Source organism: Bufo gargarizans, chromosome 3 (assembly GCF_014858855.1).
Source record: "Bufo gargarizans isolate SCDJY-AF-19 chromosome 3, ASM1485885v1, whole genome shotgun sequence".
In the NCBI taxonomy this organism is placed as follows: domain Eukaryota; kingdom Metazoa; phylum Chordata; class Amphibia; order Anura; family Bufonidae; genus Bufo; species Bufo gargarizans.
Genome location: NC_058082.1, coordinates 260,146,009 through 260,170,798, shown reverse-complemented (window position 1 = coordinate 260,170,798; position 24,790 = coordinate 260,146,009). Strand labels below are relative to the sequence as shown.

The 24,790-nt window shown below is 41.4% G+C and overlaps 1 protein-coding gene across 2 annotated transcripts in view; it reads left to right on the top strand.

The window, feature by feature from the left end:
* The window catches only part of CAMKK1 (calcium/calmodulin dependent protein kinase kinase 1), a 245,382-nt gene extending 222,993 nt beyond the window's left edge, over positions 1-22,389 (top strand). The window contains exons 15-17 of one of the 2 annotated variants that reach the window (XM_044285139.1): positions 489-589; positions 14,912-14,953; positions 20,435-22,389. In XM_044285139.1, coding sequence (XP_044141074.1) covers positions 489-589; positions 14,912-14,953; positions 20,435-20,507 — 216 coding nt within the window. In that variant the 3' untranslated portion in view covers positions 20,508-22,389. The remainder of the gene's footprint in view (positions 1-488; positions 590-14,911; positions 14,954-20,434) is intronic. The other variant, XM_044285140.1, reaches the window with a different exon arrangement.
* The last annotated feature ends 2,401 nt before the right edge of the window (positions 22,390-24,790 follow it).

The following is a 24,790-nucleotide window of genomic DNA, read 5'->3' as shown; positions in this document are numbered from 1 at the left end:
GTGTGTGTGTGTATATATATATATATTTGCATTCTTAATAGCAACCACCTAGATCAGCTATCCATTATGAAAACCTAATATGCCCTTCTTCACATATAGAGCTGTGCGCCAACAAGAGGATCCTGTGCCAGAGCCTGCCACTATGGCACCCTACTTTATACTAATCTCCCTACACATTTCTTGGCCCAAATTAATTTAAGATTTAATATAAACACTGGAGCAGATATACTAATCCTACGAATCCACAATTTTGGTGCAAAATGGCACAAATTGGGTCACGCCTCTGTTCCCAAAAAGCCACACCCCTTTCTAGTAAGCCATATACTCTTGATTGTTCCATTGTCATTTGACATGTGATTGGCATTCTGTTTGTGGAGTTAGCCAATTGTGAAATGGAATGTATATTATGCGCCTCACATTGCTTTCTCACAAAGCAGTTCCTCAATGCAATAGTTTTTGTACTGACATTACACTTTTTTCTTGATAAGATTTTAGTGAAAGCAATGTTGCGGAAGCGCTCATTTGGAAACCCATTTGAATGCACCAGGAAAGAAGAAAGGTCCATGTCTGCCCCTGGAAATCTTTTAATGTAAGTGAACCGTGGTACCAATATGCTGTAGACACAATAGGTCTCATGTTTGCCACATACTGTGTTATCACACCATGGGGAGGTACATTTATTTTAGTTGTAGATGGGCAATAGTGGCTATTAATTCATTTTTTTGTCAGGTGGAAGAAATTTTTATTTAAAAAATTGTAATAAAAAAATCACCTTCAGTGTCACCCACTTTATCTGAATATCGGAAAAAGTGGAGCCACCATTAAGGGGAGCTCAAGTGGATAGTAATTTGTAGAGTTACCATCGACTGCATTGGAAGCTGTGAAAATCTCTTTATACTGGGCACCACAAGGCACCTGCAGCAGTTATGTGGTCTGCCTCTATGGAAGGTACACCACTGGATCTGAACCACTCACCAAATACAAAATAATTGCCCTCCCCTAGCCTTCTTCACATAAAGCTCCATATTATGTTAGGCTAGTTCCACTCTAGCGGTAAATTCTTCCGGCAGAGGAACAGCCTGCCGGAAAACCTTGTATCTGGCTTGCCAGAAAACGCTGGAGCACCATAAGGCCCCATTGACTATAATGGGAATTGGCGAGGATCAGGCCTGTTTACGGCATTAGTGCTGGGATTCGGCTGGACAAATACCGCAGCAAGCAGCAGTGTTTGTCTGACCGAATCCTGGCACTAATGCTGAAAACAGGCCAGTTTATAGTCAATGGGCTCCGGCACAGTATGGTAGTATCTAGCTATGCTGGATACGATTTCTTCTCTGCCGGAACAATCTTCCTGAAGAATTTACCACTACTTTTGAAACTAGCCTTAGATACATTATTCTTTTGGGTTAAGACACATTTAAAATATTTAAAGAAATATGAAAGCACCTTCCTCATTAGATTTAGCTTTAAGTGCTATTGAATGGAGATGATATGTGACTTCTTAGATATAGCTACTGTATATAACAGAATATACCTTTTATTTATGTGTATGTGGCACAGCTGTAGCTTGTTCATTGACGCAGAACCTACAGGTGCTGTAGGTTTGTGAAGTATTTTGTCCAAATACTGTTTTCCTCCAGATCTTTCCTGGGGTTGCATCTGTCATCTTCTGGTTTTCTAAACTATGTGTGATTACATCATTATGTTTCCTTGGCTCTCCTTTCTTCTCCCTTTATGTCCCATGTGGTGTTAGGTACTTTTGTGTTAAAAAAGAGAGAAGTATTACAGTAATGATTCCTTTTGTCAGTCATACAGAGTCCACACTGTACTGTACATAAATGGCCTAACTTTCCCTACACAGTCATTAACCAAAGTGGGGAAGTGTAGTATTATGGCCCAGGCAGGGCTGTGCTTGAAGATTCCAGTCTTATATATTGATGGTTTCACGAAGATGATCAATGGGGGTCTGATCTCTGGAAGCCCACTGATCCTAATAATTTAGTGCTACGTCTCATTCACCATTTTTTCCTGCACAGGTACTGCAGCTTACACCATTAAGGGATACAGCACTGCGGCCTATTCATTCTCAGGATTGGTGGGGTTCTTACAGATCAAACCACCATCGATCATAAAGTGATTGCTTATTAGATGAGAATACCCTTTTAATAACTCGTATTGTCTGGCAAAATCAGCTCACATCCTGGAACAAAAGCAAACAAATAAATATGTAAAAATTTTCTATAAAGTATATTAAAGGGCTTTTTTTATTTTATTTTTTTTTTACTACAAAACAAGCATAGTTTTGGGGTTATTGAGACTGGTGTTCTCATATGTCATTCTTGATCCTTTGTGCATCTCTGGCAGTCCGTGTGCCAGAAATTGAAGTCTACTCCAGCTAGGGGCGGACGTAGACTTCAGCTATAACTTACATTGGTTTCTGCTGTAGGTTTTAGTAAATCCTGCGGACCGAGCTAAGCCCCATCTATTTTTTTCAACACTTTAGAAAAATAGAAAGAAGCTCTTAAAAGTTGTGAATTATTGTACACATGTAGCGTGCTCCATAATTTGTAACTATTGTGGCGTTAAGACATAACTAAATGTCCCTTATTGCATTTTAGTATTTTGGCACTCAGGATCAGACAGTTGTTGCATTTTTTGTGAAGATTATTACATGCATATGATCTCCAGAGAAATAGCAGTTTGTCTATCAACTGCTGCAATACACACCAATCATCCATTACATTAAAACCACCTACCTGATATTATGTAGGTCCTCTTGTGCCTCCAAAATAGCTGTGACCGTTTAAAGCACGGTTTCCACAAGAACTCTGCTGTTGTCCTGTGGTATCTGGCACCAAGAACTTAGTAAGCCATCAGGTGGGACCTCCATGTATTGGACTTATTTTATCAGCCTGTCCCACAAATGCTTGATAGAATCGACTTCGGGGAAATTTGGAGGAAAGTAAACACCTTTATCTTTGTCATGTTCCTTAAACACGTTTTTTCTGTATGGCAGAGAGTATGTTACTGCTGAAGGGGGTGTACTTGGTCTGACAGAACATTGCTGCAAAGTAATATCCACATGAATGTCAAGCTCCAAGGTTTCCCGGCAGAAAACTGTAGGCACTGTCTGTGGTGAATAGGGGTCATCAACGGCATCCTGACCCGTCTATGGTTACCCAGTCCCATACACCACAAGCTGCAATGCATAGCTTGCATTAACCTTTGTTAAGCAGTTTGTGCTACGGTAACTCTTTCTGTGGGATCAGACCATTCTGACTAACCTTGACTCCCCATCCATAACATGATCTCTTGAGCACCCATGACATTCAACGGTTCACTGGTTGACTTTCCTTGGACCGCTTTTGTTAGGTAATGACTCCTGCATACTGGGAGCATCCCATAATATGTTTTGGAAATTCTCTGACCCATTTGTCTGGTCGTCACCATTTTGCACCTGTTAAAGTCTCTCAGATCCTTAAATGTGTCAGTTTATTCTGTTTCCAACCCATCCAGGGAAATGTATCAAACGTTTCACGGCAAAAAAGTCACACATGATGGCGCACACCATATTTGCATTTAATTTGCAACTTTTCAAAAAGTAGGTGGGGCTTAGCGGTAGGGGCCGTGGTCTTCACAGCCCAACAGATTTATTTCCATTTATGCCAGTAACCTGTGTAAATTATAGTTCAAATCTGCGCCAGCTCATAGCTAATGTAGATATGAATTTCTGGAGCATGGACTGCTTGGAAATGCTCCAAATTGATTAAGAGGTCGGTGCCTCTTAAGAAATTTGGCACATCCTCTGCTGACAGACTCTATACTAAGGCTGGCATTGTTACCGCCAGTATTAGTATATCTACCTCATCATCTTCAAGAACTTACTGTTCACTTGATGTCTAATATATCCCACCCCTTTACAGGCGCCATTGTAACAAGATATCCATTGTTATTCCCTTTCTAATGTTACGGCTGATCATTGTATATACATATTCCATGGTAACTCTCTTCTCACATCAAATACATTTTTACATTCTAATATATGGATGAGTTGGACCATCAGACGAATATTTGGATAGTGGCCACATTAAGCTTAACAATGTTAATATCTACCTTCACTCACCATCTGTTATCACAGTAGGAATGTGACACCATCACCACCCAAATGTCTCACAATCTGCTGCTTCGAGCAGCCGCCAGCCACTGTTTACTTGAACCTTTGCTTTCTGAAGGTAAAGTTATTTCTGTTTCTTATTTAATTTTTTTGCTGCCTTACTGAATAAAACATTTTTCATTCTTTTTCAGTATTAATCTGTTTTGCATTTGGCTTCCACCTACAGTAATTAGTCTGCAGTCACACACTGCAGTCAGTGACTCGGCAGAATATATTCATTTCTCAACACCAGAGGCATAGGCGGCTTGCTCATTAAATGTCAATTCATTTTTCATTAGAATTTAAAGAGAACCCGTCATCAATTTTATGCGGCCCACACTTATGGCAGCATAAAGTAGAGACAGGTGAGTTGATTTCAGCGGTCTGTCATTTATAAGGCAAAAGTAAGTGGTTGCCGAGAACCAACATCACAATCATTGCAGACTGGGCCTGGAAAAGAGTCCCGGCCACCTGAGAAGAGTCCTGGTTACTCATGAATTCCTGCTCACCTGCTGATGGCTGACAGTCTTCTACATAGTTTTCTCCCTTTCTCTCTAGGAGAGAACTGCCAATCATCAGCAGATGGGTGAGAGAGCAGGAGATTATGACCATGACTCTTCTCAGATAGATTTGACTCTTTTCAAGGCCTGGGCTGCAATGATTATGATGCTGGTTCTCAGCAACCACATACTTTTAGCTCATAAGTGACACACCGCTGAAATCAGCATTTCTGTCACTATTTTATGCTGCCCTCAGTGAGGTCAGCATAAGGTTGATGACAGATTCCCTTTAAGAGTCAAGACAGGGCTCTCATCTGTGAGGCGTTAATAATTATGTCCAGTGCATCTACTGTCTCAAATAAATTTTCGGTAAACATAGCCAGGGTGGTCTTCCAACAGTCTTGAAGGAGTTCCCAGAGATGCTTAGCACTTGTTGGCCCTTTTGCCTTCACTCTGCGGTCCAGCTCACCCCAAACCATCTCAATTGGGTTCAGGTCCGGTGACTGTGGAGGCCAGGTCATCTGGCACAGCACCCCATCACTCTCCTTCATGGTCAAATAGCCCTTACACAGCCTGGAGGTGTGTTTGGGGTCTGTGGCGAAACCAACCTCGCCACGGTGTTTTGGAGGGGGCTGTTTACCAGCCTCCTGCCCTGGGATTATGGTCCCTTAAGTTATTGGGTCTTAAGACACTTGGGACGGAGCCCTCTGTCCCTGGATTGCATCATTTGCCTTACTTGCTTGGATGGAGCACATGGTGAGAACAATAGATAGCGGCCATTTTAGCTCACAGACACTGTTCTGACTTTTCAACACGGTGCTATCTTGCCTGTATTTGGTGCACAGAGACATCATTCAGTAGTTTGAAACTGTATAACTTGTATATTTTCAGTGTAACTGGCATAAAACTGTATCTTCCAAACTACTGAACAGATGTGGGTGAATTTTGGATATGTGGTTCACCCAGATCCCCCGGTTCCGAGGATATTTGTTATGGGGTTATTGCATGTTTTGGGGTTCCTGTGATATGTTTTATAAAACTGTATTTCTCTGCCTTTGATAATTATATTCGTCATTGTGTTCAATGGTCATCATCGGCAGAGGGGAGGATTTTGTGTGGGTGTGTTTCTATTGTCCCATTGTGTTTTTAAATGGTGATGTCTGTCTTGTTGTCTCCACATGTGTATTGGTGATCTCCCTTTTGTCCTGAGAGATAATTGGATTGTCTTCGGTCGTCTCCGGGACAGAGAGGAGGAAACCATGATGCATTGTGGGGATATGTTGTATCTGTCCTGTGTCGCAGTCTCCCTTCTGGTCCTCTAGGGGGCGGGAACGATTGGTTCAGGGGCGTAGCGTGGGGGGGGCCGGAGGGGCCGTTGCCCCGGGCGCCAAATTGCAGGGGGCGCCAGGCATCCGAAATTTCAATGAGGGCTACGGGAGCCTATGGCTCCCGTCCCCTCCGTTATGCCCCATAGGCTTCAGGCCACTAGGCCTGAAGCCTATAAGGCAGTAGAGGCGAGCGACGCAGGACTCGGTCACGATAACCTCACTGTGACCTCCTGCGTCGGGTCTCGCGAGATGACGCGATGACGCGGCGCAGGAAGGCACAGTGAGGCGTTCGTGACCGCCTGCGGCGGGAACAAGCAGGGATGGAGATAGGTAAGTATTTTTTTTTTATGTTAACTTACCTAATTGCAGAGGCTCTGGCGGCAGTATGGGGGGTGGGAAAGGAGAGGAGAAGAGAGGACTGGAGCAGAAAGGCTTCACAGGCATTGGCACAGCAATAAGAGGGGCGATTATATTAGCAAAGAGGGGGGCCAGTACATTAATAACAGAGGGGCCAGTACATTAATAACAGAGGGGCCAGTACATTAATAACAGAGGGGCCAGTACATTAATAACAGAGGGGCCAGTACATTAATAACAAAGAGGGGGACATTATATTAGCAAAGAGGGGGGCCAGTACATTTAATAATAAAAAGGGGGCCATTATATTAATAATAAAGAGGGGGCCAGTACATTATTAATAAAAAGGGGGCCATTATATTAATAATAAAGAGGGGGCCAGTACATTATTAATAAAAAGGGGGCCATTATATTAATAATAAAGAGGGGGCCAGTACATTATTATTATTAATGTAATGACCCCCTCTTCATTATTAATATAATGGCCCCCTCTTTATTATTAATGTAATGGCCCCCTCTTTATTATTAATGTAATGCCCCCTCTTTATTATTAATATAATGGCCCCCTCTTTATTATTAATGTAATGGCCCCCTATTTATTATTAATGTAATGCCCCCTCTTTATTATTAATATAATGGCCCCCTCTTTATTATTAATGTAATGGCCCCTCTTTATTATTAATGTAATGGCCCCTCTTTATTATTAATGTAATGGCCCCTCTTTATTATTAATATAATGGCCCCTCTTTATTATTAATGTAATGCCCCCTCTTTATTATTAATATAATGGCCCCCTCTTTATTATTAATGTAATGGCCCCTCTTTATTATTAATGTAATGGCCCCTCTTTATTATTAATGTAATGGCCCCTCTTTATTATTAATATAATGGCCCCTCTTTATTATTAATGTAATGGCCCCTCTTTATTATTAATGTAATGGCCCCTCTTCATTATTAATATAATGACCCCATCTTTGTTATGAATGTAATGACCCCCTCTTTATTATTAATGTAATGACCCCCTCTTTGTTATTAATGTAATGACCCCCTCTTTGCTAATATAATGGCCCCCTCTTTGTTATTAAAGAGGGGGCCAGTACATTAATAATAAAGAGGGGGCCATTATAATATACAGGGGGAATGAAAGCTATCTGTCTGGCTCTAGCTCAGTATTGGGGGGCAGCAGGATGACAGTGTTGAAGGAAGGAGAGCATGATAGTAAAGTGAGGAACCTAAATTTTTTTCGGTGAAACTCTGCAGAGACGAGAAGCGGCTGAAAGAAGTTATCATGGCGGTCTTATCTCTGAATGAAGACGTCGAGGAGAGTCTACATCACAGGAGACGTCACTGGATGTAACAGGTATGGTGCGGTATTCTACTGTAATAATAATGTCCATCCACATATCTGTTTCATGGTAGGGTTGGGGGAGAAGATTGAGAATTTGGCCCATACTGCCGCATTCTGGCCCCAGACTTCAGGTCACACTGTACGTGTTCAGAATTCTGGGGCCTCACACCCATCTACTACATTATCTGTACTCAGAGAGTTATCTCTGTGTTATCTGAGGTGTAACATAGGACTGCTAGTGATCTACTACAGTATCTGTTAAAAGTGGCGTGCCTGGGGTAGGCGCGGGGGGGGGGGGGGGGGTGCAATTTTTGGCTTGCCCCGGGTGCTGGCAACCCACGCTACGCCACTGGATTGGTTGCTGTATTTACATTGTGTGTGTTGTGAATTACTGATTGGTTGGATTTCAAAACCCTGTGGGCAGTACTATGTTTGTTTTTTATCAATAAAAGAGGCTGTACTTGAAGTACAGTCAGAGCACTGCTTGACCCTCAACACAGAGCCTTGTCTTGTTATTGGGGGGATTCCCTGTATGCTGTTGGAGACTGATTGCCAGGAGTGTAAGCTGACTGATACGCTTTTCCTGTTCGTCTGCTGACAGCTATTTGCGAGGTTCCAGTTTGGAGTGCTATTTTGTATCCAGTTCGGGAGGTTGGTGTTCTGCAGTAGCTGTGCCTGTCTCTCGGAAAGGGGCATATTGCCTAAACGGATTTTAACCCCTTGTCTGCTGAAACGGTCCGTTACAGGGTCATTGTCCTGTTAAAAAATAAATGATGGTCCAACTAAACGCAAACCGGATGGAATAGCATGCCGCTGCAAGATGCTGTGGTAGCCATGCTGCTTCAGTATGCCTTCAATTTTGAATAAATCCCCAACAGTGTCACCAGCAAAGCACCCCCACACCATCACACCTCCTCCTCCATGCTTCACGGTGGGAACCAGGCATGTAGAGTCCATCCGTTCACCTTTTCTGCGTCGCACAAAGACACGGTGGTTGGAACCAAAGATCTCAAATTTGGACTCATCAGACCAAAGCACAGATTTCCACTGGTCTAATGTCCATTCCTTGTGTTCTTTAGCCCAAACAAGTCTCTTCTGCTTGTTGCCTGTCCTTAGCAGTGGTTTCCTAGCAGATTTTCTACCATGAAGGCCTGATTCACACAGTCTCCTCTTAACAGTTGTTCTAGAGATGTGTCTGCTGCTAGAATCTGTGTGGCATTGACCTGGTCTCTAATCTGAGCTGCTGTTAACCAGCGATTTCTGAGGCTGGTGACTCGGATGAACTTATCCTCCGCAGCAGAGGTAACTCTTGGTCTTCCTTTCCTGGGGCGGTCCGCATGTGAGCCAGTTTCTTTGTAGCGCTTGATGGTTTTTGTGACTGCACTTGGGGACACTTTGAAAGGTTTCCCAATTTTTCGGACTGACTGACCTTCATTTCTTAAAGTAATGATGGCCACTCGTTTTTCTTTACTTAGCTGCTTTTTTCTTGCCATAATACAAATTCTAACAGTCTATTCAGGAGGACTATCAGCGGTGTATCCACCTGACTTCTCCACAACGCAACTGATGGTCCCAACCCCATTTATAAGGCAAAAAAATCCCACTTATTAAACCTGACAGGGCACACCTGTGAAGTGAAAACCATTTCAGGTGACTATCTCTTGAAGCTCATCAAGAGAATGCCAAGAGTGTGCAAAGCAGTAATCAAAGCAAAAGGTGGCTACTTTGAAGAACCTAGAATATGACATATTTTCAGTTGTTTCACACTTTTTTGTTAGGTATATAATTCCACATGTGTTAATTCATAGTTTTGATGCCTTCAGTGTGAATCTACAATTTTCATAGTCTTATTTTTCATACTTTTGGTCTGTACTGTATGTCACCCTAGTACTATTACACCAATGTCCCCAATCCCGGACAACCCCTTTAACCATCTGGCACAGTAAACTAAACAACCCTAAATTCCTGTGCATAATAAATAAGGAATATCAATGCTGTTCATAAAACATTGCCATTGCCAATCTACAGTCAAAACCAAAAATCGCTGCATAAATTTCCATTCAAAGGTGCTTGAAGGTAGCAAAGAAGATATCTAGTATAGATTGTGATAGAATTTTTTTCAGTAGCTGCCTTTGAGTTCAGTAGTAGCGATAGAAATCAATATGCCTGGAGCCTACCCTAGAGAGAGCAAGAGATTTTTCATTAAAGGGAACCTGTCACCGCGATTTTGGGTATAGAGCTGATGACATGGGTTGCTAGATGGCCGCTAGCACATCCGCAATACCCAGTCCCCATAGCTCTGTGTGCTTTTATTGTGGAAAACAAACAATTTGATATATATGCAAATTAACCTGAGATGAGTCCTGTACATGAGATGAGTCAGGGACAGGACTCATCTCAGGGTAATTAGTATATGTATCAAATCGTCTTTTTTTCCCCACAATAAAAGCACACATTGCTATGGGGGCTGGGTATTGCGGATGTGCTAGCGGCCGCCCAGCAACCCATGTCCTCAGCTCTTTACCCAAAATACCGGTGACGGGTTCCCTTTAAGGGTCCATACACACACAGATTTTGGCTGACATTTTTTACCAGTAAAGAAAAACAAACTGAATAACTGTGTGTTGTTGTTTTTGTAGCTAATTGTGTTTTTATTTTTAATTTTGTTTTTTGTTGCATTTTTCTATGTTTTCTGTCATGGCATTTATCTCTATTAAGAAGGTGCCAAGGGCTACAGTTTTTTTTTTTTTTTTACTGTGTTTTTGAAAAAAAAAAACACCCCAAATTGATTTTTAAAAAAATGCCAGCAGCAAAAATAGTCTGTGCATCCTGGATTTAGTATTTCCCATAGATCTTCAGCTAACATCTGGTTCTGGCATTTTTACCATAAAAAACACTTGTGCACGGATACCACTAGAAATACAAAAGGACAGAAAAACGCTAGCAAAAACCTACATGTGAAAGCACCCTTAAGCCCTTCCATTAAGCCCATTCTGCCATTCAGATGTTAAGTCTTTAACCCCTTAAAGGGTTTCTGTCATGAGAAATAACGTTATGTAGCTGACGGACATTAGCGGTGTGCTAATGTCAGGAGTACATAACAATATGCTTTATAACTCCCTGCCTGCCGCCGTTCTCTTAAAATAAGCCTCTAGGTGCTATTAGGGCGTTGCTTCAGCACCTAGAGGCTCGATCTACGTACCCTTTGGCACGCCCAGGTCCAATTGATTGACTTTCGAGTTCTCCTCAGTGTCCTGTAAATCCCGCGCCTGCGCCATCCCTTTTAGTATTTGGCGCAGGCGCAGTGAGTGAAGGACGTGCTCCTGCTGCCGGGTTCCTTCCTTTGGCGCAGGAACAGTGTTAAAAAACTGAAGCGCGGGCTTCTTGCTCAGACGTGCACCCTGATGTAAAAATGAGCCGCAGCCAGTACAAGGCTTCCAGCCTCATTATTAGTATATCCCAGTTCAGGATAGTAGGTGGCAGCACTAAACTGTGATAATATAATAATAGTGATTTCTATACAGAATAATAAAGCAATTTCCATTATTCTTGTTGCAATCTGATGAAAAGTAATTAAACAAAGTTTTTAAAATATAAAAAAAACTTACGTAAAATCACCTCATTTTCTCCAAAATAAAAATAAACAAAAAAAGAATAACATTATGGGCATCGTCACATGCGAAAACACCCATACTATTAAAATATTTTTAAAAAGTTAGCCCATATGGCGAAGGATGTAAGAGGAAAAAAAAAGCTTGAATTGACGTTTTTTCATCACTTTATGTCCCAAGAAAATTGAATAAAAAGTGATACACAAGTCATACACACCCCAAAATGGTATTGTTAAAAAATACAGATTTTCCTCAAATGAGCCCCCACACATCTCGGTAGACATAACTATAAAAAAAAGTTATGGGGGGTCACTGGGGAGCAGCGGTTCTGTTAGGGTTGCCACCTTTCCCAACAAAAAATAATAGTTACACAAATGAAAAAGGTTGGTGTGTCTATTTAAGTTTTATTTAGCCTCTATTTTTTAAATTATTCTGCTGGGATTCGAATTCACAGCCATCTACATTAAAGTCAAGAACCTTAACCACTGAGCTATCGAGCTTCATGTTAATCTGCTGTAACTATATTATCGCTAAAACCTTAGTAGTTTCCCACATATTATGCATTCATATATATCAGAGGTATGATTTTTTTTTTTTTTTGTAATACACATTTATTTAGTGCCATACATTTTTTTACAGTTACTAAAAAATAAATGATACTTCTGCTCTATCGGAATATCTAATACATGAGAAACTACTATGAGGTTTTTCTGTCACAGCTTAGCATTGAGCGCAATAGCTCAGTGGTTAAGGTTCTTGCCTTTAATGTAGAAGGTTGTGAGTTCAAATCTCAGCAGGAACATTTTAGAAAGAGAGGGTAATTAGACTTAAATACACAGTGTGTCCCCAAGCATACTGACAATGCTTGGGGATACCCCCTTCATGGTCATAGCGCTGATTCCATATATGGACATATCCATATATGGAGTCAGAGCAGGGACTCCTAAGCTAGGAATAGTCCCGACCGATCTACCATTAGACCTCAGTGGGCCAGGCACTTGGCGTGCTTTGCCATGTGCTGATGCCAGCCCTGATTGCTGTTTTTAACAGATATGCCCATGTAGTTGCTTATCCATCTTCCCCTTGCTTTTTTTTCAATTTGGATTCAATTTGGATTCTCCTGACCCCTTTTTACCATGTAGGCAAATCACACTGGTTTGTTTATATCTTGTATGTAGCACTTTGGCCAGTCGTATCCAGCCAAACCCATGATGCACTTCTCCTCCCTCTGCTACACCACCACTAACAATACCCAGCTAATTTATAGCTCCTCCTACCCAGCAAATTACACAGACACTCCTCTATCACTGCCTCTGTATGACATAACATCAAAGGAATTAAGAAAGAGCTGCATAGATACAGTCATGTGACTACGGCCCACAACGGAAGATAGGAGCAATAAAGGTAAAATAAACACATTACGATATTACAGCTACCTTCATAAATGAGTATTTTATGTTTATTCTGAATTTTCATAAATGAGTATTTTAAAGGATGTTGAAGGAAACTTGTGACCCTCTTAAAAGGGTTACCTCACCACAGACAACTCAGTCTGAGAGCAACTCCTAAACCCGGTCAGCAGCTGATTTTGGTGGACAATAAAGTGGCCAGTCAGATGGATGGACTTAGTCTTCATTACAATTCATCCTATAGATGGAGAGGTGGGCTTGAGGTTTGAGTCAAGTGGTGGTTTGTCTTAAATCATTTCAGCCAACATGTTGTCTTAGGCTTATGGCCGCTACTCGACTTGGAAACCAAATCTATTACTATACTGTAATACTGTTTAGTAGCTGTTTAGGCACAGAAAATCCTATCCTTATAGTAATGTGATTCTATAGCATAGTGGTAAACTTGCTGACTGTTGTGCAGAAGGTTTCGGGTTAGTTCCCAACAGACACCTGTAAAATAATGGCTGTGTGCTGGGCGAGGGCTCCTTTCCCAACCCATATCAAGAATGGAATGGCCACACAGTTTCATTAGTATTCACTGCACTGAAGTGGAGCCTGGCCATGTCACAGACCTGAAATAACTGGGCCTGGGCCCCTCAGCTGCTTCGTGCCCGTGACTGCAGTAGTGCCAGTACTACCACTACCCTGATGGCAGCCCTGTCTTTGCCAGCTGCTAGATTCGTGCATCTTATGACGCAATATCTGACTGGAAGGGGGGGCCTTTCTTTATATACATATGAAATGTAAACTTTATTAGGTCTATTTAAATAGTGTGTTTCCCTCTTTGGGTATCCAGGTTTACTGGAATAAAATTGATACCAGCCTGCAGACTTAGCTTCAATCATACAGACACTGTTTATAGTCAGCAGCTTTGTAGGTCACATCCTGGGCACTGCACATTAATTTCCAATGGAGCATTGTCACTAAATCTCCATATACAGTTGGCCTTCTTAAGTAGAGCCATTACCTACCCTAGGCTACATTCTGGCTGGATGCCCAAAGAGGGATACTACTATTTATTTGCACAAAAAGATCTAGTAAAGGTTTCATTTTAGCCAGGCTCCCTTCCAGTAATTTATGTTATGGCACTACTGATAAATCCCACACTGTTGAAGTACGGGTAGTTTCACACTAGCGCTAAACAGTTCCGTCAGGCTTTTCCTGTAAAGGAACAGCCTGCTTGAGTTCATCGGATCTAGCATAGCCAGAAACAGCTGGAGCACCGCCAGTCCCCATTGACTATAATAGGACCTGGCGGGAAACCTGTCCACAAGCGGCGTTTTTTGTCCAGCTGGAAACAGGCCGGGACAGTTTAGTGCTAGTGTGAATCCAGCCTTAGAAAGATGTATTTTTTCTCATACAATGATATTTTCTTATACAGCCATGTGCTAAGTTTATTCTCGCGGGTTACCCGTAGTCGCATGTGTAAGAAATCTGCTGAATGCTGTGAAGAATGATCTACATGCATTCAAAGCCCAGCATAGTGCCATGTACAGTGTCCGTGTGTGCTACATCTTCAATGCGCTTTGTCGCTTTAAAGTAACACTGCCGCCTTAGCCGCTTTTCATACTGTTACGTGGCATGGAAGCAAAAGAAGGTAGAATGTATGCACCTTGTCATTGCTGAGTACGCTATGTGTACTTTCTATTACCACAGAAATGGAACAATGTGCATCCTACATATATTTAACATCCTCAATTGTTGGTAGATCATTTAATTAACTATTATTAATAAATGCAGCGCAAAATTTTAAAATGATGTGATTTTTTTCTCGTATATGTAAATCTATGGGGTACTTGGTGATACTGGTTGTTTCCATGGCAACAAAGCGGGATTGTCCTCTTGCATCTATAGTGCTCAGAAGTGTATAAAATATTGTATTGCCTCTTACAACTTGCACAATGCTGTAACGCTATGACCGGCGCAACATGATGATTACTGTAAATGTTTTCTATACATATATCCTCATCCAATGGAATGATTTCAGTGAGATATTCCCCTAACCAGATGCAAGTGGACTTACAGTCTTCTATATTTAAGTTGTTTATAGCATAATAGTACGTTCCATGACCTGTCATTAAACGCTTTGCATTTTTTATTTGCAATTTTTTTTTATTGTTGTTTCTTTTCTTTTTGTTTTGTATCATTTTTACCATCTTGGAACAGGTGCCAGTTTAAATCATCTTTAAAATTGCATCCCTACTTAAGGTAATTTCTGTGTTCTGCCCCCTTTGGTTACACTGGCGTGTTTAGTGTGTCTTCAGTCCTCACCACTGTGCATATAGCTTATCACCTGATGTCCAAATTAACCAATCTTTTATTTTCCCTCCCCCTTGCCAGAAAGTGTCAGTCTTTCCTAAATGTGGCTAGTAGCTGACAAGTTTTAGCTTTTTGTGTCCTTTATTTTATTTTTGGTTACAAATAAAACGGAAACACCAATCACAGTTTGTGTTACTTAATATTAACCAGCATTGTGCAACTTAACACATCGCCAGGCTTTATAACCCAGCCAGCTTGCCGCTAACGTCCTGCAGCCCGTCTGTGATTTTCAGCTAATCAGATCAATTTTTTCCATGCAGTCCTTCACTCAAGATGACATCTCACGTTTCTTTTCTCTCCTTGATACATAGCGATTGCCCAGCGTATCTTGTATTCTATAACCATGTGAATTTTGCTTTTGCAAGTTTGCATTTGATGTCACTAGGATCTGGATGACAGAACAGCGTGATGTTTGGTTATGATTTGTATAGTAGATTCTTATACAAGCTAGTTTGCAACTTTTTAAACGCCACGGTTACAAAATGTTATCACAATTGGCATTTCTAGACTGCCCTCACCACTTTTTAAAAAGATGACGTGGCGAAGCGGAGTCTCGCCTAGCAGGCCTGGCACATTTATCTTCTTTTACGCCGAGTGCTGAGAGATCTACCGATCACTAAAATGAGGACATAGGGGGAGGTTTCTGTATTTTCTGCTAGTTTTCTTGCATAATGTATAAAAAATGTGCCAGGCCGCCCACTCTTTTATAAAATAGACAGCACGGCACAAACCCCCACAAAAGTCACTTATTTGTTTGGACAGAATACCCACAAAGGATTTCCTAAAGAAGGGTTGGGACTATATTTACATAGTAAATGCATATTTACAAACACATACACATCTATACATACATTTACACACACATGCACACTGACACGTATGAACTCAGGGCGCAGAGCACAGCGGTACATTACTGCTCCAGTTAGTGACTACTTTCCAGACCTTGCTCAGGGAAGCAGCTGAACTTCTTCCCTCAGAGACCTTCCAAACACACCAGGCGACTGCAGAGAAGAAATTGTTGTAATTAGTTGCATAAAAAGTCTAGTTTTCCACAAAACTAGACTTCCCTATGACGGATCTCAATACCGGGAAATATTAACGCTAGTGTGAAAGTAGCCTAAGAAAACATGTAAAGATTATCATTTACTAAGAACAGCGTTTTTAATGGCAGTCTTTGTTTACCCCCTGCAATGGGGGAGGCTCAGGCCTCGTCATAATTTAAGTTCCCTGCTGGCAGTCCATGTGCCTGTTTCTAGGCATAAAAGAGGGCATATGTGTTGGGCCTGGGCCACATGCTCCTGTCACATCCCTGTCACTCCCACACAAGTGGCAGAGAGCAAAAAACCCCATTTGACATAATATTGTCGCATGGGCATTACAAAAGTTGCAAAACAGGATAGTAAATGGTCCCGTCATAAATGACCCCACTTGTCTACAGTAATAACACTTAGTCCAAGTAGGTCCAAGTGACGCAGTCTCCTGACTCTCAGAACACAGAGGTCATAACTGTCCAGTGTCTAAGCCAAGGTTCCCCTTCTCATTTAGTGTCAAGAATGCTTCAGCTGAGATGTGACTACAGAATATAATACAGCAGAAGGCCAATATATGGAATAGGCTACCTTAAAGTGGACCTTTCACCTCTCCTGACATGTCTGTTTTAATAGCTTTATGCATTCCCCATGTAATAACAATTCTGGAGAATCTATTCTTATGTCTCTATGTTGTACCATTCCTGTATTATCTCTACTAGAAGTTATGAATGAATTGCTAGCAGTCTGCAGTAAGGGTACAAAGGGGTGTTAACCAGTTTGGGGGGGGGGGTGACCATGGCAAAGGGAACCCCCCCCTCCCCCAACTGGTTAACACCACACTCTACTATTACTGCAGATTGCTAGAGCAATAAGAATAGATGCTCCATAATTATTACATGGGGAATCCATGAAGCTATTAAAACAGACATGTCAGGAGAGGTGAAAGGTCCACTTTAAGGTAGCCTATTCCATATATTGGCCTTCTGCTGTATTATATTCCGTAGTCCCATCTCAGCTAAAGCATTCTTGACACTAAATGAGAAGGGGAACCTTGGCTTCGACACTGGACAGTTATGACCCTTGTGTTCTGAGAGTCAGGCCCAGTGACAAGTTCTCTTTAAGGAGAAATTACAAAAAAAAAGTGAAAAAATAAATTGATCTCAACTAATGTTATGGACTTTCAGTGACTAAATTCTTGTGTATTGTTTTCAGATGACTACAAATTACGGGGACCTGATGGCAGGGAAGGCAGCCCAATGCCTTCCATAAGCATTGTGCTGCCATGTAGGCCTGTGAGATACAGCCCCCTGGATTTCACAGGCAGGAAAGCTGTAAGTGTATTACAGTGTGTAATACACTTACAGCCAATGCATTACAATACTGAAGTATTGTAATGCATTGTACAGGGGATCAAACCTCCAAAAGTTGTGGGGAAAAAAGAAGTTGAAATAAAGTTTTGCATAATAAAAAAAATATAAGTTTCAAGTATAAAAAAGCATTCTTTTCCCATAATTAATTAATCGAAAATTTGGGAAAAAAAGTATACATATCAGGTATTGCCGCGTCCGTATCGACCGGCTCTATAAAAATATCACATGATTCACCCTGTCAGGTGAATGCAGTAAAAAAAAAAAAGAAAAAGTGCCAAAACTGCCATTTTTGTTCACCTTCCCTCACAAAAAGTGTAATACCAAGCGATCAAAAAGGCATATTTATCCCAAATTAGTACTAATCAAACCGTCATCTCATCCCGCAAAAAATAAGATCCTACTTAAGACAATCGCCCTAAAAAAATATATATATATGGCTCTCAGAAAATGTCAACACAAAAACCAGATTTAATTCTGTTCAAAAATGCATACTGTGTAAAACTTAACAAAAATAAAAATGATAGACATATTATGTATCGTCACATCCGTAACAACCTGTTCTATAAAAATATCACATGAGATGCCCCCTCAGGTAAATTCTGTAAAAAAAATAAAAAAAAACAATGCCAAAACATTTTTGTCACCTTGCCTCACAAAAGGTGTAATACCAAGCAATCAAAAAGTCTTATGTACCCCAAAAGGGCACCAATCAAACTGCCATATCATACCCACAAAAAATGAGACCCTATCTAAGACAATAGCTAGAAAAATGAAATAAAAAGGAAAGATTTCCTTCTGTTCAAAAATGCATTTACTGTGTAAAACGTAACAAAAATAAAAATAGACATATTGGGTATCGCCGCGTCCATAACAATATCACATTATATGTCCCCTCAGGTGAATACTGTAAAAAACGAATAAAAATAAAAACTACGCCAAAACAGCCTTTTTTTTCACCTTGTCTCACAAAAAGTGTAATACCAAGCGATCAAAAAGTCTTATGTACCCTAAAATGGTACCAATGAAAAGGTCACGTCATCCCACAAAAAATGAGCCCCCACATAAGACAATCACTCAAAAAATAAAAACCAATGGCGCTCATAAACGAATCCATCAAAATCTGCGCTGCAAAAGCCATATGGCGCTCCTTCCGTTCTGAGTCCTGCCATGTTCCCCCACAGCAGTTTACCACCACATATGGGGTGTTGCTGTATTCAGGAGAAAATGGGTAACACATTTTGGGTGCTTTTTGTCCTGTTACCCCTTATGAAAATGAAAAATGTGGGGCTAAAGCAACATTACCACCACATATGGGGTATGTCTGTAAACTGCAGAATCAGAGTAATGCATATTGAGGTTTAGTTTGCTGTTGACCCTTGCTGTGTTGCAAGAAAAAATTGATTAACATGAAAAATCTGCACAAAAAATGAAATTGTGAAATTTCGCCTCCATTTTCCTTTAATTCTTGTGGAACACCTAAAGGGTTAACAAAGTTTGTAACATCATTTTAAATAATTTGAGGGGTGTTGTTTCTAAAATTGGGTCATTTATGTGTGGTTTCCATTATGTAAGCCCCTCAAAATCACTTTATAACTGAATTGGTGCTTCAGAAAATGGTTTTGGAAATTTTGTTGAAAATTTGAAAAAATGGCTTCTAAACTTCTAAACCTTCTAACGTCCTAAAAATATAATAAAATGACATTTACAAAATGATGCCAACATAAAGCAGACATATGGGGAATGATTACTGATAATTATTTTATGAGGCATTACTATCTGTCTTAAAAGTAGAGAAATTCAAATTTGACCATTTGTTTTTTAAATAAATAAAGGAAGAATATATTGACTCAAATTTAGCACTGTTGTGAAGTACAATGTGTCACGAGAAAACAGCTATTACCACATAAAGTGACACATGTCGGATTTGCAAAAAATGGCCTGGGCAGGAAGTTGAAAACTAGCCCGGGGTAGAAAAGGTTAATGAGGAAATATATAATTTGTTGTATGTGATTGGGTATGACAGGATTATGTTCATTTGTGGCCTTGTTATGAAATAATCTCGTTCTCTTTTATCCTAAGTAGATATAATTTTTGCTTTATATTTTCTTAAGTCACAAACTGTACTTTATAGGGGACACCTACCAGAGATAATAATAAAAGGCCATTCGTTGTATATAAACAACATTTAATATCGTCCTTCCCTTGTTGATGTTGCAGGCCAGAAGCTCAAGGTCACTGTCACTCTCACAGGTCAGTATTTGGTCAGTATTTTTCATCAGTATTTGAAATTGAAATTTGGGTATAAAACAGAGAAGAGGAAGAAATCTTTCCATGATATTGTTTATCTGTAGGACCCTTTCCTGGTTCTGCCCGACAAATACTGATACAGAATACTGACTTGAATACTGTGACAGTGGCCTGAAGCTGCACTACTGAGGACATTTCCTGATGTAATTATTATCACGTGCGGTGCTGTTATAGAGACCATGTATGGATTGAAATCGCCATCAGTATCAATATCCGCATCCTAACTGCCTTCAGTAATCAAAATGTGTTTATAGTGGCGTAAGAATTCATAGGGATGCTGGTTTGGTGTCTGTGACAAGACTGCACATAGAAACCGACATCTTGTCATCTGAATCTTTCAGTAGTGCAGCCTTAGGCTTTAGGCTTGCAAGCTCAAACTGAATCTCTGCATAGATGTCTCCTTTACGTGGGTTCACATACTGGGTTTTGTGGCAGTTTTTTGACGCAAAGAAAGGAAGGGAATGAGAAATATGAAGGAAAGACTTTACAGGTGAAAATTTTATATCGTGCAAAGTTCATTCATTTCAGTAATGCAAGTCCTCTAATTAAACGCCCATTTTCAGCTTTTTATTCCAACTACAGTATACACATGCGTTCTTTCTAGGGTGCTTTATAATTGATACAAACAACTGATCTATATTGTCATCATGTCATTTATTCAGAAAGCAAGCAAGCGGCGAGATGCTGAAAGACACAGAGCTGGCAGACGTGGAGGAGGATGAGGGGACGTCATGAGAGCCTGCATGCCCAGATGAACTTTTGCCTGCTGCTATACTGCTGGCTCTTCTATGTTGCACAAACACGTTCCCTCATGACCATCACGAACCAAAGCTTGTGGTTGATATACAGCGCAAACAGCTCTTTGTAAAATGTTTACAGTATATCTGAGGAATGGGATTAATAGATAGCGACGTCTACATGAGGCTGTACCTGTCGCCTATGCACTGTGGAGCCAGTTTTCATGAGCATGCTGCAAGAGCTAGAGACATCTTGAACATGAGACACTTTGTGCTTCGTGTCTCCATAATATCATTGGAAGAATATCTATCCAATGTCTGTAGACAACAGGTACCCTTTGCATTCAATGTGTCTGTCTGCATGTATGTGTTAATAATATATGTGTGCATATATACAGGAAAAACAAAGAACAACGTGCCTCATCTCCATCTTTGCTTCTGCAGGACGCAGTCCGTGTAGCTTGAAGATTGCTTGACCTATGAATGTCTTTATTTACAGATTTAAAACCAAAAGTTTTTTTTGTTTTTTATCGTTTTATCCTCACTTCTGGCGTCAATAGATGATATACAGATATTTTTTAATTTCTCTATATATTTATGTAAAGAGGACTGTACAGGGACTATTGTGGAAAACCACGCGTGCTGCTGAGCAATGATTCTTCTTCGGGCTAGGAGGAGCTTGCACATGACCTGCCCCGCTGCAGGGAGATATGTTTCGGGTTGTACCTTACTTTAGTTCTAATTGTATGAAATAAGACATGTTTACATTCGCTACAGGAAGGGCTATTTCTTCTTTGCACCTGCAGTACATTCATAACTCATGACATTTTGTATGTGACATGGGTCAGCAGGTTGTTATGACTCCATGCAAAGCATGTTCCAGAATGCCATGCATCCTAGCAGATCTGGTTACAACATACTGTACATTGAATTCACTGCCACTACTAAATAGAGCATGTGATATAGATATATATATATATATATATATATATATATATGTAGGTGTTTTATACTGTCTAGTCTAATGCAATGCTAATAATTACTAATGGATAAGTGACAAAAACCAAAATCTTGTGTTCGCCTTTTTAGAATTTATGCATACGTTTCATTTTCAGTATGCCTTTGATGTTTTCATATTTGCACTGTTGTCATATTTTAAATCAGTTTGTTTTGCAAATTGAAAGCATTATTGCGGGTTGACATTACGGTTTTAACCCAGTTCAAAGAAGTCCAGGGTGTTTCCTGGCTGCGTGACTTTGCGGATGGTTTCACAGATTTATAAATTATGCAAACTGGACATTATACTAGAAACTGGTGCTTTTTATGGATCCTAATAAAGTAAATCTGAGATGATTCAAGGTAAATGTATTACACATTTTTTTAACAAATGTCCTCCATATGTCATTTAGAGGATCTCCTGGCTCCACTTTAATTGGGTTCATTTGCCATATTATTTGTGCTTTGATATTGTTAGTTAATCTACCTTTGCTGTCATGGAAATCACGTCTCCATGGATTTCCTAGTCAGCTTATGGTGGTGTGACTAATACCACGCCTCGTGCCCGCTTGACGTCACCTACGTCGAGCTCACGAGATGCAGTATAGTCACTTGTTACCAGAGCGTGACGTTATGCCCTCCAGAGGAGCAGGTAAGGTCAGGTTGGTACAGTTTACACAGATGCCTCCTGTCCACGCAGGCACAGAGATGCAACAAGCTGAGAGAGCCTTTTTCACTGCCGCCGTGAAACAGCGCCTTCTCCGCCGGGGAAATCTGCTACCAGCTTCTCGTTTGATATAAACCCGGTCCGCTAACGGGATTATATAGGGTGAGAAACCAACCCACGGTAGCTTGTAACTAGGCCGAAACACGGACATGGGGATTCATGATCGAGATAAAAGATTACATTTTATATATTTAATCGCCTAAGGCTACTTTCACACTAGCGTTCGGGCGGATCCGTTCTGAACGGATCCGCTCATAATAATGCAGACGGAGGCTTCGTTCAGAACGGATCCATCTGCATTAAAATGGCAAAAAAAAAGCTAAGTGTGAAAATAGCCTCGGACGGATCCGTCCAGACTTTCAATGTAAAGTCAATGGGGGACGGATACGCTTGAAGATTGAGCCACATTGTGGCATCTTCAAACGGATCCGTCCCCATTGACTTACATTGTAAGTCTGGACGGATCCGCACGGATCCGCACGCCTCCGCACGGCCAGGCGGACACCCGAACGCTGCAAGCAGCGTTCAGCTGTCCGCCTGTCCGTGCGGAGGCGAGCGGAGCGGAGGCTGAACGCCGCCAGACTGATGCAGTCTGAGCGGATCCGCTCCATTCAGACTGCATCAGGGCTGGACGGCTGCGTTCGGGTCCGCTCGTGAGCCCCTTCAAACGGAGCTCACGAGCGGACACCCGAACGCTAGTGTGAAAGTAGCCTTAAGCGCGCACTAGATATAACACTATACACAAAGAATATATACAGCGGTCTGAGGTTACAGATACAGGTGATAGAGGTACAACAGGGTTAAGCAGAGCAAAAGTCAGTTACTGGGTAGATGAAGGTTCCTTAGGGTGATAAGGGTGGAATAGTCCTTGGCTGCAGTCACGTGGGGGCAGTGAGGTCAGCTGGTTCCCGGTCTCTCCAAACACATTGGCACGATGTTTCCCCCTTCAGAAAAGACACCGCCCGCTGGCTTGCATGGGCTTATGATGTGTAGCTGGCCGCTCCCCTCCCCGCCTCTGGGAAGGGTCCACCCCCTCCTTCTCTGGTGTTGGCAGCAAATGACCCATAAAACCTATTAGGCGTCATAACCCCAGACCGGAATGTCGCAGGAAGATGGTTCTGGGCCCAATTGATCCGCCTGGGTTCCGGCTACGACTAGAGACTGTTATTTGGTTTCTCCTGGGCATCCTAGCATCAAGCCAGAACCATGTGGATATTTGGCTTTGCCCCAGGATCGCTAAAATATAACCAAATTATGCCTGGGATGGACAGACAATTCATAATTCCTTATGAAATGTAGGTGCCAACATGTCTGGGAGGTATCATTGATCCTGGGCAAGGGCTGAGACTTCCTGCTGGGGGTTTTCCTGCAGGATTAGTTTGCCTCCAACCTGGCTGGTTGAGGTGTGACTTTATCCACCTGGGGCCTCCTTGAAGCCTGGACCCCTGGGGCTTCCTCCCTTGCTAGCTGACATCAGAGGACTGGGGGTGAGAACATATTTTGCATATACACTGACTGTACATGCCAAAAGGTGAATCAAATGACAATCAGGGCTGCCAATAAATAATAATCCATATTCCTCACAGGTGGGTTTGTGGTTATTCACTGCAGCCAATCAGAACAAGTATAGCTGCATGGGCTGGAACAGTAATGATACAGAAGATGGATTTCTGGACTGTTTGTCAATGTAGTTAAGATGCAGTTCTAATCACAGGCATACCCTTATGGAGCAAAGCTGATAAGCTAAAAAACAAATCGTAACTGAGCATTATCCAAAACTAGTACTTTTCATATAATTTTATTACCGACTGTGAAACTGGACTCCCACTGAAAGATGACTGCCACAACTTAAAGACCTGTCACATCTCCTGACACATCTGTTTTAGTTATTACTTGCATTCTCCACAATTCTGTAGCATCTTTTTATATACTTCTATATTGTGCTGTTCCTCTGTTATTGCTTTTGGAAGTTTGAATACATTTCAAAGGTTCAGCTAGGTGTGTCCCTGCACAGTCTGACACTGTCCAGCCAATGTAGGTTAGTACTGTTGCTATATGACAACCACTGTTAATAAGAGGGTTCTCGAGGCTACAGAAATGACATCAGGGAACTCATTTAATAAGAAGTGATACATATTTCTTGCGATGGCTATTGCGATCACTCGTCCTCATACAGATGCATTGTTTCCTGGCAGCAGATTGCTGTTTACACCGCCTGATGATCTGCCCAGAAATTATAATCTAGGTGCCTGCAAAAGGACAGTTTCACCCAATGAATGAGCGTTTCACTCGTTCATCAGGTGATTGGCTGCACGTTTAGACGGGCAGATGGTCGGGAACGAGTGTTCACAGGAATGTACATTCCCGATATTCTGCCCGACTATCAGGGTATGGGCCAACCATAAGGGTATGGGCCAACAATGCATTCACGCCCACCTGCGGCAACTAATGGCCACATGATTGTGCGGTAAAATCATGAGGCCATTGATTGCCAAGAAAAAGGCATAGCCTGGCCACATGTGGCCAGCAGCGCTATTAGAGCATCCACTACAAGTTAT